Genomic DNA, 13,893 nt, shown 5'->3' with positions numbered 1-13,893 from the left:
TGGTCAAACATACCTATGCGAAATAAGTTCAAAATAATGAGTTCACGTAAACTCACCTGCCCGGGGATGAGCGGTTCTAGTGTAACCGTGATGCCGTCTGACCTGACTGTGTAGGTAAAGTCCATTTCGTTTGTAGCTCTTACAGCAACGAAAAACGTTTCTCCGTCTTGCATATGCAGTTCGTTGTTGTTGCCAGATGTTTGTCCTTTGAATGAAGACATATGTTATTACAGGTATAACATAATAATATTCTTATGAGACTCGAACAAATTTCTTTTTTTTTAAACAGTTTTAGGATTCCAAACACAGAAGTAGAATTTTAAATTAAATATTACAACAATCAGTTACAATCATAACAGTTGTAACTTTTTAATCTAGTGGAAGAGATTTGTTTCATTTGCAAGTGTGTTTTTCAATATACTTTCATTAAAACAATATGGCTGTATCATTGGACGTTTCGTGGCGTACTGCGGTAGTAAAAATACCCTACCTTGAGGAACGACAGTAAAAGGCTGCATGACGGTACCATCCACCTTAAGAATGCTCCACTCGTACTGAGAGATGGGGCACGGGTCTCCGCTGAAGTCCCAGTGGGCTGAAAGCTCCTCATTGTGGTCTTGATAATCCCTGCATATAACATCACATTTGAAGGTACTAGAATTAAATTTCTAAACAACCAAGACTTACAATTTTTAGAACACTGTGAATCATGGAGAACAGTATTATATCATCTTATGGCTGCAATTGATAAATATGGTGAATTATTTATCTTCAACTACGTGCATGGGCCCAGGCATATACATTCAATAATCGGCATGAGGCGGTATACTTACAGATCCTTAGTGGAAAATTCTCCATCCCAAACCAGAATCTCTCCCAGAGGCGGCAGTCCGGAGCTCACACGGCTGATGTAGACACCGTTTGATATGGCGACAGTGGACATACCTTACAGAGTTGGTAAAAAAACAAAATCATTTTGGCCCTTGAATAAGCTCGACGTTTTGTCTTTCATTTCATTTCATTTCATTTACTTTATATCATTAACCAGAATAGTACGCTCAGATCTACTGTCCTGGTTTTCAGGTATCCCTGGGGTTGCATATATAAATTACACAATATGCATGGGAAAACACACAATAAGAATATACATTACAATTTCAACTCAACATACATAACAATAGTAAAAATATTTGCCACTCAAGTCCCACTCAGAGAGAGTCTTTTTAAAGTCACACTCACAGAGATTCTATTAGGGCTTTTGAAATGTGAGCTGATTCTATTTGGAAGTGGGAACAAAATGGAGATCGTTCAGCATCTTACCCGCAGCGTTAGTTCCACGGACTGTAGCAAAGACCTGTCGGATATCTGACAGATCCAGACCGGTTATGACCACAAAGTTGTCTCCCGTGTTGACTGCTGTAAAGTCTTGTAGTTGGCCCCCACCGGCACTTGTACCAAGCGCTACTTCGTACCTATTTCGTATAATTTAAAGCAGGACACAAATACATCAACTAACCAAATACACCTCACTATTTGAAAACAACACCATAAAACATAACGTTGATAACGCTAAAAAAAGTCTCAATATAAACTTGCTTCCGAGGATTCACTTCAACGAAGGAACATCAAATAATATGTTAATTCATCTACTTTCCCGGTGGTTTTATTTCTCGGTAGTAGGGGGCATCACAGTGACATGAATTCTAGGTACCCGCCAAAATGAAGCCACCGCAAAAGTTAACAAGAATTCGGAGATCTCAAACCTTCATAAAATATATGAGTTTTTGTAAATTTTTTTACACAGTACACTACAGTACAGAACAAAATAACACAGGTTTTTGTTTTTAACAGAAAGCTAATACAGTAGCATGGCCTGAATACATGGCCTAATACATGGCCTGAAATAGGTCAGGCTGTAATAGATATGGTCAACTCAGTACATGTAGCCTATTCCAGAGGGAGAACCTCATGAATCAAACCGGGTAGGCGCGCTGCCTCCACACGTGTTTTGCGTTAGGCAGATGGTCGTTTGTTGCTTAACCCGTACATCTGTTTTCCCTGGCTTGCAACAAAAGTTCTGCTGCAGTACCAAGGTCAGCCACCAGGAGGCCCATATTTGACCTTGACATTTGGCCTCCTAAGACCTACCAGCATACCAAATATCATCACAATCCATAAGTCGTTCTGAAGTTATGCTGACTACAAATGTGCGGAAACACACACACACACACACACACACACACAGACAAACGCGCCAAAAACAATACCTCCATGTTTCATGGGGGTAAAAAAAGACGGTATTACATGTAGATTTCACTTAAATATAGTCTCACCGTGCGATTGGACTTTCAGGGTCACGGAAGGGTTCCCATGCCACAGCGACTTGTGTAAGTGACTTCTGACACTTCACATCAAGGGTATCACATTCTGCGATTAAACAGTTAGTAGTAACATTACATCTTTACCCGTGCCTTACAACAGAACACATCGTACACAGTTAAGTCAATGAACGCGTTGGTTTAGTAAAGGTTAAAATATATATAGATGCATCATATTGTATAGCTTACAGACTTCATCACGCATATATTTGACCCTGTCTATAATGATAGGAATTGTCTCCTATTAAAATAAAATCTTAAGATAAAAACCTTGTTTTGACGTGCAAGTAATGACGCGTTCACCATCTTTGCTGGTTTCGTTCACTTTTTCATCTCGACTAAGTTCTATAACCCGGCCGGCTATTGGTGGAGAGGTGTCGACCACGATTGGTGCAGAATATGCCGCTTGGAAGTCCTCAACAGCGTTATAGCCAACAACAGTGACGTAATATGTTGCTTTGTGTGTAACGGTAATCCCTGAAAACGGTAAAGGCACAAACATGTTACCACCATCTCTTTTAATATTAAAACGTAATGCACAAATGGACGTTTTTAACTAATACGATTTTTAACAAAAAAACTTAGGAAGTAACATTTGCAAAGCAATTGCATAAAGTTCATTTTCGGACATGGTCTGCTCTGTTTATTCTTGCTCAAACACATTCACATACTTTTACTACTAGTATTTGGTGACAGGAGTGGAGCAGACGATGAAATTGCAACATTATGTTTGCCAGCATCAGTCACCATGGTGACAGACGTCAACAAATTATGTCATTGGTCAGGTCAGAGGTCACTGTTTGGAGAACAAAAAAAGAGGATGAAACGGAGCAAAAGCAATATGTTTTCCTTCGGCATACATAAAAAGTAATAACTTAAAAAAATGAGATGTTGACACATGCCGGTGTCTGTATCTGTATTTGTATCTGTATCTATATATAGCCGGTATAAGCGCCCTTCGGAGTAACACACCAGCTTATAGTCCATCAGATATGTACAGTTGCGATAGAAGAAGGGGGGAAGTTACAGCAGAGAAACGGAGACAGCAAAATGCACCCCTAACTACACTACACATGCACTGTGTGCTAAAGATTGTGCAAATTTAGGGCTGGACTGACAAGCCACCCCCTAAGGCACAAGCGAACTAGAATGAACTGCCGAAGAAGTAAGAAAACAAAGAAGCACGGCACGGTACTACCTGATGGACTGTAGTGCGTCTGATGACTGGGGATCTGTGTGAAGTTAAAGACGGAGTCATCTCCCTCAGCTGTCCCCACACCAAACATGTAGTACTGAATGTTGCTCTCCGTGTCGTAGAATCCCTGCCAGCGACAGGACAGCTCACTGACGTGTTGTACAAACTGGGGACAGAAAACCTCCCCGGCAACAGGAAGCGTCTCGTCAACAGTCAAGCTGCCGGAGACAGCCTGGCCCCACAGGCCAACCTGGGGAAAAGGGAGAGTTCACAAGTAATCACACGTCTATATTAGTTGAAACAAATAAAAACGTTTTGAAACAGCAAGCCATTTTTTTTTTTTACTGGACGTGTACGTGAGTACGTGAGTTACAATTAAATCGCCCTTTGACCTTTACTTATAATTGTACACAGTTGGAGCTACTAACTTAAAAAAACTACTAGTATTACATAAAGCAGCAAAGGACACCCTTTTTTTTACCGAAAAGTAATGTTTTTAATTGAAAGCATTGTTGCTGTTCCTGTATAGTAGGTAAACGCGCCTTACCACATTCATTGATGAAACGGTGAGGATATTTGGTGCGCCATGTCTCATTGGTTTCACCAGGGAGTTGGGCACCCACATGTCTGTAGTGTTTGTGACTGGATAGATGTCACAGGCACCGGGGTAACTACCATAGCAGAACCACGAGTAGGCCACGGCGTCCTTCGATTCGATGATATGCCTGGGAATTAAAAGCATGCATATGGAACGTAAGTGGTCAAACATTCGCCGGGAAGGAAGCTCTAGAAGGCCCATCACTACATAACGTTTGTGTCAAGAAGAACTAATACCATCTAGATGTCGTAGTAGGAATACTTTAGACAATCTTCGCCGTAGGAAGCTGATTGGCTCGTAGATGTACAGTCGCACCTATAATCTGACTGATAAAGAAAATGAATAGCACCATTAGGACCTCAGGACTCTTTTTTAGAATAAAAATGAGTCATCACAGCCTCCAACACTTAGTATATTGATAGAAAGTTCTGTGTCTGACCATAATTCGTCTATCGTAGTACACGATTAGGATATATTTGACAATAACAGTTTTCTATATATAGGCAAACAATGTAGTTCGAAATACATGTATGTATGATGCAATCAATCAAAGTCAGAGACATTTCACTTACCAGTTCGCACTTATAGAATCGGCTGACTTCTGGTAATGAGAACGTTCCCAGTCCAGTTGGAAGGAGTTGTTTCCGATCTGTACGCCGACGCTGTCTATCTGTATGACGGGCGGGGTGATGTCCACTGTGAACCCGTCTGTAGAGAAGTCCAGCACGTTCCCGGCACCCGTGACAGCCCGGACTGTGGCGTAGTACTGCACTCCGGGAGTTAGGGGCAGGAGGGACTGGGCATGGCCATGGCTACTGAGACCTGCGGAATCGATGGCAGACAACTCTATTTCTGTATATTTACAGGTCACTTCTTAATATAACTGACACTAAACTGTTACCTGTTCCAAATTGTTCTTGTTGTGAGGGCTAGCCCTTTATAATAGCCTCCGGCTAGTTGGGCAATATTTATACATTGCATGTCTTATACGGTCTAATAATCAAATCAAATCAAATCAATGTTCAGGATTAAGAGTTAATCCCGATACCATCTACAATATCATTACGCTTATTTACGGTTTAAACTGTTGTTAATCTTCTCCATACAGTGCTAAATTGTTGCAGGTACATGTATATAACAATTGTACGCTACAAACTGCACTTTAGAAATTGGATGGTTCTGAAAATTAACTATAGAGATACATGTAAACTAGAAGCTAAGAAAAGTTTTAAGAGCCTTAAACTAAAAATTTCCTAATTATCATCCGCAGTCCTCCGGTTGAGTGGTGAGCAGACCGCCGTCTGAAGTCGAAAGGTCCATAAAGTCTTATGCGACTGACGGTCGGGCCGCGGGCTGTGCGTTCTGGGAAGGTCGCGTCGGGTCCAGCAGCGGCCGGAGAACGTAAGTGACCGTATTATGAGCATACAGCGCCAGTATTTAAAAGACTAGGTGAAAGGTCATTTTGGCCAATGACGCATGATAAACATCAACAGTCTATCATGATAGTAGACCATTAGTAGCCACAGAAATAGAAAGATTTCGCCAATCTTCCATAAATCAGAAAAGCTTGTAACAGAAATACGCATCCTCCGGGATATTATTTTGTCCGGGATATTATTTTGTCAGTAGTTCATAGATAGGATAAACCAATAACAGAAACAAACCTCCTCCAGGGTTATCAGTATGGTCCGACAGCACAACCCCCGCTGCTGTGTACGGCTGTACATCGTCCAGTCTCGGCTCCGTCCCGACCGACCACTCGTAATGAACGATGCCGTGCTGCTCACTCTCAAACCCGCTGAACTGTGAGAATAAGTACGAATTGAAGAACTGTTCATTATCATCTTCATTATCTTCGTTACCGTCCAGCCCTACAGTGTGGGAGTATTGGCAGCCGTTGCGCTTTGTTAGTTAAAATTGTGACCCTGTACATAAAAACAAACGGAAAAAATGATAACCGAGAAAGGAACATAAAACATCTGATTTTATGTGTGCTAAAGACGGGACAAGTGCATTGGTGCGTAAGTAGTATTTACATAAGACATGATGGGGTGGCTCAATGCAGCAGGGGCCTCGCCAGAGACCCCGCCTCCGCTGCACCAGGCTCAAGTTCGTTCCATTCCCTGATAGTGCGGGGAAAGAACGAGAGCCTGTAAAAGTTGTTTCTGCTCGCGATGGCCTGCAATGTTTGAGTGTGATTGATGCGGCGGGAGCATCGAGCCACCGGGGCAATTCTGGTTGAGTGTGGTGCTATTCGGCAACAATGCACTAGTATTTCTAACTGAATTTTAGTTCCAAACATTTTAGAACACATACCGTAGGCGAACATCAGTTAAAAGGTTGCTCATCCAGGAATATATACTGGCTAGTATTAGAAACGTCTAATAAAACATTGTGTTAAACCAGTTGTACAGATTTACCAAGATCTATATACATTATGCGGTTTGTACCTGGACTGTGACAGTTGATGCCTCTCTCTGATAGTCGACATCCACAGTCACGGCCTGTTCTACAGTAGTCCACGTCTCCCAGCCGTCTGTCACTGTCCCCACCTGGTCTGCACGGACTACCTTTATAGGACTGTGTGTCAGAATGTATACAGTGTTTAACTCTTGTAATAAATTAATGGCTCAATGTTTGAATCATTCTGTAGCCATATCCTCAGACTTGTACGGAGTGTTGTAAACAGCCGTTTTTTCGTGTTCGCAGCTAGAACACGGAGTTCCCTTTGTGTAATCGGCATGCAACTTTATACGCCGTCCGCCGGCATGCCCGGCCGTGATGATGCACAAATGTGTATTTTTGCCTTTGCTGTTTTCGCGGTCAATGTAATATTTCAATGTGCATATTTCAAATGCACCCCTACAATTATGAGGCAAATTGGAATGGTCCAAAAACCCGTTGTTTGGAATAGAGGGGGTCGGTCATCCTTCAGGCAAATGAAAGGAGGGACCGATAAGTGGTACTATAGATGTTCGAAGCCAAAGGGCTTGATACAGTCTTTAACGTGCGCACATTTATTGGTGTAAACCCAGACCAGACGTTCTTGAATACGTTTACTTTAGACATTTGATCTTTTTGAATATTTACGTACCTCGACGTGATGTTCCGTGAAAAGCCTCCGGCAGCATTTTCAGCCTTTACCGTTAGATAGTAGACAGGTGAGTTGGTTGTTTTGTTAGTCAGTTGAAGATTAAGATTCCCGACGTAACCGTCCCTTTCAGAGCCGAGATTCCGGTAACCACTGATATCATCGGCACCTGAAAAGAATGTGTTTTATACCCCATCATGAGAACATTAGAACCATTAGAAGCTACTTATTATATGCATGCTGGACGAGGGTCACCCCCTCCATGAATTGGTTCCCCCGGCCAGGACAAAGGCCACTGGGAAGACTTCAGGAATGGAACTGCACTCACAGTACCAGCAGCCTGTACAAAAAGACTGAAAAACTCTTTCTTACACAAGGCAATATGCCTGTAAAACGAGTCTTCGCAGTAAGACTCTTAGAACTCTCTGGTCTTTACTTTAGTGCCCATGCGAGGCTTTTGGTAATGTTTGTGTTCGTGTGTTTGTATATGTATTGCAGTGCTATATTGTATTTGCTAGACAAGTAATTTTAAAAAAAATCACAGTTATCCAGCATGTTTTTGTACAGGCTGCGAGGATGTTTTTATGAATAAAATGTTATGAAAACTGTTATGTTTTGGTGCACAACTTGAGAAACATAGTCTTCCATGCTGTGTGTATGAAGTTTATTCATCCAGGAATATAATATTATATCCAGATGTTGATAAATCTATACAACTGGATTGATTTTACAACTTTACTTACTTACTTTACCACTTTTACCTCTATGGGGGCGTCGCGGGACTAGATTAATAGAATGACTGGATTGATACAAGGTTTTATTAGAAGTTTTCATGCGCACCATACAATGATCTTCATTAGTGAAAAAACGAAAAAAAAAAACGTTAACGTTAAAATAGTACCGAAATATACTTTTTCCATATTATTTAAACTTTTTTCTTCCACTGATAGATATTATTGGATGGTGATAGAAACGTCATATAAAACATTGTATGAACCCAGGAGTACAGATTTATCAAGATATATATTATATTCAAGTGTTACCTTCATACACGTACATAGCATGGCAGACTTTGTTTCTCTACATTATATCAATCTAGCTGACAGTGTACAGATTTACTATGATATGTATGAAGTCCAAAGATTAATAGACAATCTCACCTGATGTAGTCCCTACAGCCACCCAATACGACACCACCCCGCTCTCAGAGTCAGTAGCCAGCCAGGCCGCCTGTATGCCCTGTAGGTCTGTGTGGAGAACATAGCCGTCCTCCAGCTCCTCAGGCTCACCAGCTGTCACTCCGATCTTCACATTTATCATCTGAAAACAGGGATATAACAGTGGGTTGACGTCATTTACAATGTTAAAATTAGAGGTAATATATACATATAACTACAAATACATTTAGTCTCAGTCCATACCAAAGCCTCTTTGACGTTAAGTACGTCAGTTTCCTAGAATTGTTGTGAGGTTATAATGATTTGTATCTGTATCGGTATAACCAGTATAACAGGCCTTTGGCGTAACACACCAGCTTCGCAGCCACGCGACGCGGCGGCAGCTAGTTATGTTACACCTAACGAATTGTTACACACAATCTCGACACATTTTATTGCAGGAGTTCTTAAAGCATTCTGGTGCTGGAGTTTTACAATAAACAAAGGTACTTAAACGAAAACACACTCTTTAACAATGCAGCCAGTTCAGAACCTCGGTGGTAAAAATAACAATAAACAATGTGTGTGGGTGTACATACATCTGGCGGACTGGTGTCCACGATCACACCGTCGGTCTCGTGAACTGTCGCTGCCCCGGCTCCGTTGACCGCAGCGACACGTACAAAGTACTGCCCACCATCGACCAGATTCAGATGAGCGGGTGATGTCCATGTGTTAAGCCCACCATCAATTTCAACACTTTCTCCCCTGCTTATTTAACACATCATTCGAAGATCAATAATGCTTGAACAGTAAGTAGGTTAAAATTAATATTAATTTTTGGTAATTATACATCATAACTCAGTTAACGGTATAACCCTAACGCAAGTCTATATTTGCATTGTTGAATTGTGTCTTTTAAAAAATTAGGGCTCTGACAAACAACGTAACTACATGTCATCAATTAAGGATGAGAAATGAATATGCAGTAACGAAGAGACCAACCTTACGTTGGCAGATACTGCTTTTTGAATTATATGATTTTGATGTATCACAGCCATGGCCTCCTGAGCAACACAACAGGCCTCCCCAATCACGCTTAGGCTTGTGGCTTGTGTTTCTAAACATTTAAAAATGCACCAGCCGATTGTTTTGAGACACTGGGAGTGGACGAGGGGTATAGTCATGGTTGAAGACAGGTTGGGTGGTGGTTGGGAGTAGGTTGAGGCGTGGGCGTAACCAACATTTCATTAGATTCGTAAGGTAGGCGTGGCCTCAATTTGGCCAGACTGATCCCAACCTAGCGCCAACCTCGGTAGGTTGGTGGTGGTGGGGGGTTCTTAATGTGTGACAGGGGCTTGACCTTTTGCATCCATGCTTGACAATCCATCATTTCGCATCGGCGTAAAACAAACGTGAAAGTAAGACGATAAGAACAAAATTAATCATACTAACCTTTCAGGATAAATTTGCCTTTTTGCCCCAGCAGTTTTTCTGAACACAGTAACCACGTACGTATCAATACCAGACTCGGTGTCTTCAAATATCCAGTTGGCAGATATGCGTGATGAATCAGCCTAGAACAGAATTACGGAAAGGCACCGGAAAGAGTCCATGTTATATTTGTGAGCGTAATATAACATTCATTCATGTTGACTTTGACGTTGTCGTCTTGAAGAGTTTTACACACAACTGCAATTGCATTGAATTTCTAACTTATCAGTTTCCCTGGCAGCTGTTTTAAAAGTACGCTAATTTAGAGTGAATTACAATCATATTGACAATTGCAAACATCTCTCTATACCATGTTATGACTAGAAGATAACTAATTTGAAAGACTTATGAAATAAAGAGTAAGCTTTAACTTCCAACACTTAGATACAGAACTTTCATGCTAAGATAATCTGAAACACGTACCGAAAACGCCCTGTCCTCTCCTGGCTCCGCTCCATCTCCCAGGTGAACCATCACAGGCTTGGTCATGTCCATGATAAACCCATCAGATGACGTCACAGTGGAATCCATAGCCTGATTGGTCACCTCAAGTTGAACAGACACGTGATCTCCATGATGCAGATGGAACTTGTGCCAGTTGATATGTGTGACGTCAGGCCCTACTGATGTTTTCTCATGAATGATTTCAGAAGGATGTGTCCTGTTTCCTATAAGTTAAGGATAAATGTAGTTCATCTTCTATGCCCACCCAGTTTAGACATGTGATATCTGACAAATTTTCTTGGTAAACAACGCAGGGAAGTGTGTTTCTTACGGAATGAGTAACAATTGCAGATTTCAGCATTGTTTAAATATATATATTCGCCTGATATCCACCAGATCCAGATCAATAGGTACCCTTTTCCCGCGTAATAAGACCATCATGTAGTAAAACGTTAAACTTTATTCCAACACACAATTTACAGAGAGATCAAAATTTTCAGTGACCACTGACACTGTCGCCTTCATCAGGATAATAAATGACCAATCACTTCACACGTGATCTCGCGAGAGTTACGGTTTACAAACAAGTGACCTTCTTCACTCGAGACTTTACTGATACGTGACGTAAGCAATTGATCAAAAGTGCCAGGAGTTTATATCGCCCACCATCTCTAATTTAAGTGAAGTCTGATATATATGGCCCCCTCAATGCCTTAAAAATAGTCTTGTTCGGTGTCCAGTATTCTAACTTTGTCCAAAGAAAGGGTATGGCCCGGTGATTCTCTGTAAATTGTGTGTTGTAAGTTCAACATTTTACTACAATCAATGCCAATACAGATGAACTTAATGATAAGGCTATCGTATGGTTGGACAGTGTATAAGATCCGATGAGGTATAGTGTGCGTTTCAGAGTAAGAAAACCTGTTCATCATAGTATTAAAGCTGTTATATAGTATTTGATCACGATAGGTGCAGGTACAATCTTAGATTAAAAAAAAAATCGCGAACAATCATAATACTCTATTGTGACAAGTTTTTAAATACTCCATTTTATGTCATCACCTTCTGAGGAAGATGTTCTCTGCACCGTCACGGCATAGTCTCCTATCCCTGACTCCGGATCTCTGTAGCCGTCCCAGTTGGCGGACACGGTGGAAGGTTCGGACGAGAACTCCAGGTCTGAGTCCGGCTCCAAACCGTCTCGTAATGTGCCTTCCACGGGTGGCGTGGCGTCAAACAGGACTTTTAAAAGGATTAAACAATAAATGGTTTTTAAAAGATTAGATTAGCTGGTTGGATGGCGTGATTGCGATGAGGATGTTTGAGTCAAATATTCGTCACCTTAACGACTTGAATTGGAATAATACCAATAAGACTGGACTGCACAGTTGTAATGTATCTTTAAGTTTCTAACGGAAAGTACATATTTAAAAATTAGTTTATTAGTGGTTACTTGCGGTAAATTGTGTCAGTTCCTGTTTCATTCGACCATTCTATCTCTTCTGAAATCTGCTTGTTTTTGGTTCGTGTGGTAAAGTATCCTGTAATCAACCATAGAACGGACATGATACTCAAAACAACAAACAAACAAACAAACAAACAACGGTATTCGTATTAATAAACGTACCAGTGGTCGAATGTTAAAATGTGTGGAATGATGTATGGTTACAGTCTACTAATATGCAAATAAATGATTTGAAACATATACCTCCATCTGACGACCTTGAGATGTTTAAGTGGTCATGTCCGTTGTTGACTGCCGCCAGTACGGAGTAGTACGTGGTGTTGTGGACCAGTTGTACGTCTGCGCATGCCTGAGACGCCGTGTGAGGGTACTCCGTCAGAGGGACCATGTCGTCTGTTCCAGGTACCGTACCCACTCCCCACAGGTAATGACCTGGGTATTCATTAACAAATATCACAGGTATTCACACACGCACATGTGTACAAATATCACATGTATTCACAAACGAACATGTGTTTTGCCATTCTTGTAATAATGGTCTACATCGAGCACTTTTCTCTCACTGATTTACTATGAAACCAAATCAAAGTAAATGATATACTTTGAGTAACCAAAGCTCGACCAAAGTTAAGGAAGTACTATCAAACCAATCCTTATCATATTGCACTTGTCAACATGTAGTTCATCCAGCATTGTTTATTCTCTCATTTACTTTAGGTATTACTTCAAAACCAACCAACCAACCAATCAAGCAACCAACCAAGCAACCAAGCAACCAACCAAGCAAGCAAGCAACCAACCAACCAACCAACCAACCAACCAACCAACTAACCAACCAACCAACCAAACAAACAAACAAACAAACAAACAAACAAACAAAACAAACTAATAAAGAAGAGAAATACTAATGTGATCATTTAGAATGAAGTAGCCTCACTATTTGTCGGCTGAATGGATTCCTAAACCGAAACTTGAGGCAGTTCTCTTCAAAACCAGGAGGCGTTTCAAGTGGGAATTGATGAATACTACCAAAATCAGTTCAATAGCAGCTCATAATTCTCTGTCACCATGGAAACCACCGACAATGTTATGTGCATGCATGTATAAATCAACATTCGGTGATCCGAATGTCCTGTGAATTGTTTGCCATTGATCTTCTATTTGCCCGAACAGTGGCAGTTGGAGGTATGATGAAAAAGAAATTTTAGCCAAGCTAATGTAAACTATAGCTTACTCAGACCACTCTCCTCGTCATGGAAGTCCTTCCAGTTTGCACATATCGTGTTGGGGTCAGAGGTGAAGTTCAGGTCATGTCCGTGAATGCTGCCGTCATACAGGAGCCCGGCAATGGGTGGTGACGTATCAACCAGCACGGGTCGGTCTGCATGGCCGGTCTCTCTCAGATCAACTGTCAACAATACGTTAGATTGATTTTAAATTTACTGTATGTAGTTATGGTTCATGTCATCTGTTAGCTATCAATATGAATACATTATAACAATTTTCCATTAATTATGTAAATCAGGCCTTCATTTACATTATCTATATCCTCAGATGTTCTTCTCGTTCTGAATTACATGACACAAGTGTTTCATAGTCCTATTATCGAAGCAGCTTTAAAGGATTTCCTAATTAAATATGCAAATTAGCTCCTGATTTGCATAATTGTAATCGGATTATGTTAAGCATCACTTCAGCTACCCACATACCAAAAATCACGAGTTCGTAAGTTATCCTTCTTCGAAGATTTGCCAACAAATCGCTCCTGCAGTTTCAGAATAAGCTGCTAGGGGACCCAAACTTATTTCTTACCTACCCCAAGAGCTATCTACCAAGCAAAATTCGTGACCCTAGCATGTTCAGATCGCGAGATATCAAAATCGAAAGTTCTACTGCAGTACCAACAAAAGTCGCCAGGGGGCCAAAAAAATCTAATCATTTCTATGTCTCATCAAGACCTACTTACCTACCAAGTTTCATAACAATGCATATTGAGCTTATATATATATATATATATATATATATATATATATATATATATATATATATATATATATATATATATATATAT

The 13,893-nt window shown here is 40.8% G+C and overlaps 1 protein-coding gene across 1 annotated transcript in view; it reads right to left on the bottom strand.

Moving 5' to 3' along the window:
• Positions 1-13,893, bottom strand: part of LOC109476464 — a 105,783-nt gene that overhangs the window by 27,250 nt on the left and 64,640 nt on the right. Inside the window, 19 exon segments of the mRNA XM_019777398.1 lie at positions 57-205; positions 491-627; positions 834-945; positions 1,321-1,472; positions 2,334-2,427; positions 2,649-2,855; positions 3,577-3,823; positions 4,121-4,298; positions 4,744-4,993; positions 5,836-5,974; positions 6,622-6,751; positions 7,266-7,431; positions 8,423-8,582; positions 9,019-9,187; positions 9,875-9,996; positions 10,337-10,581; positions 11,420-11,599; positions 12,066-12,254; positions 13,057-13,230. Of these exon segments, the coding sequence (XP_019632957.1) occupies positions 57-205; positions 491-627; positions 834-945; positions 1,321-1,472; positions 2,334-2,427; positions 2,649-2,855; positions 3,577-3,823; positions 4,121-4,298; positions 4,744-4,993; positions 5,836-5,974; positions 6,622-6,751; positions 7,266-7,431; positions 8,423-8,582; positions 9,019-9,187; positions 9,875-9,996; positions 10,337-10,581; positions 11,420-11,599; positions 12,066-12,254; positions 13,057-13,230 (3,200 nt within the window).

The sequence above is a fragment of the Branchiostoma belcheri genome, unplaced genomic scaffold (assembly GCF_001625305.1).
Source record: "Branchiostoma belcheri isolate BF01 breed outbred unplaced genomic scaffold, Haploidv18h27 scaffold38, whole genome shotgun sequence".
Classification (NCBI taxonomy): domain Eukaryota; kingdom Metazoa; phylum Chordata; class Leptocardii; order Amphioxiformes; family Branchiostomatidae; genus Branchiostoma; species Branchiostoma belcheri.
Note: the sequence above shows the minus strand (reverse complement) of the source record. Positions and strands in the feature narration are given on the sequence as shown.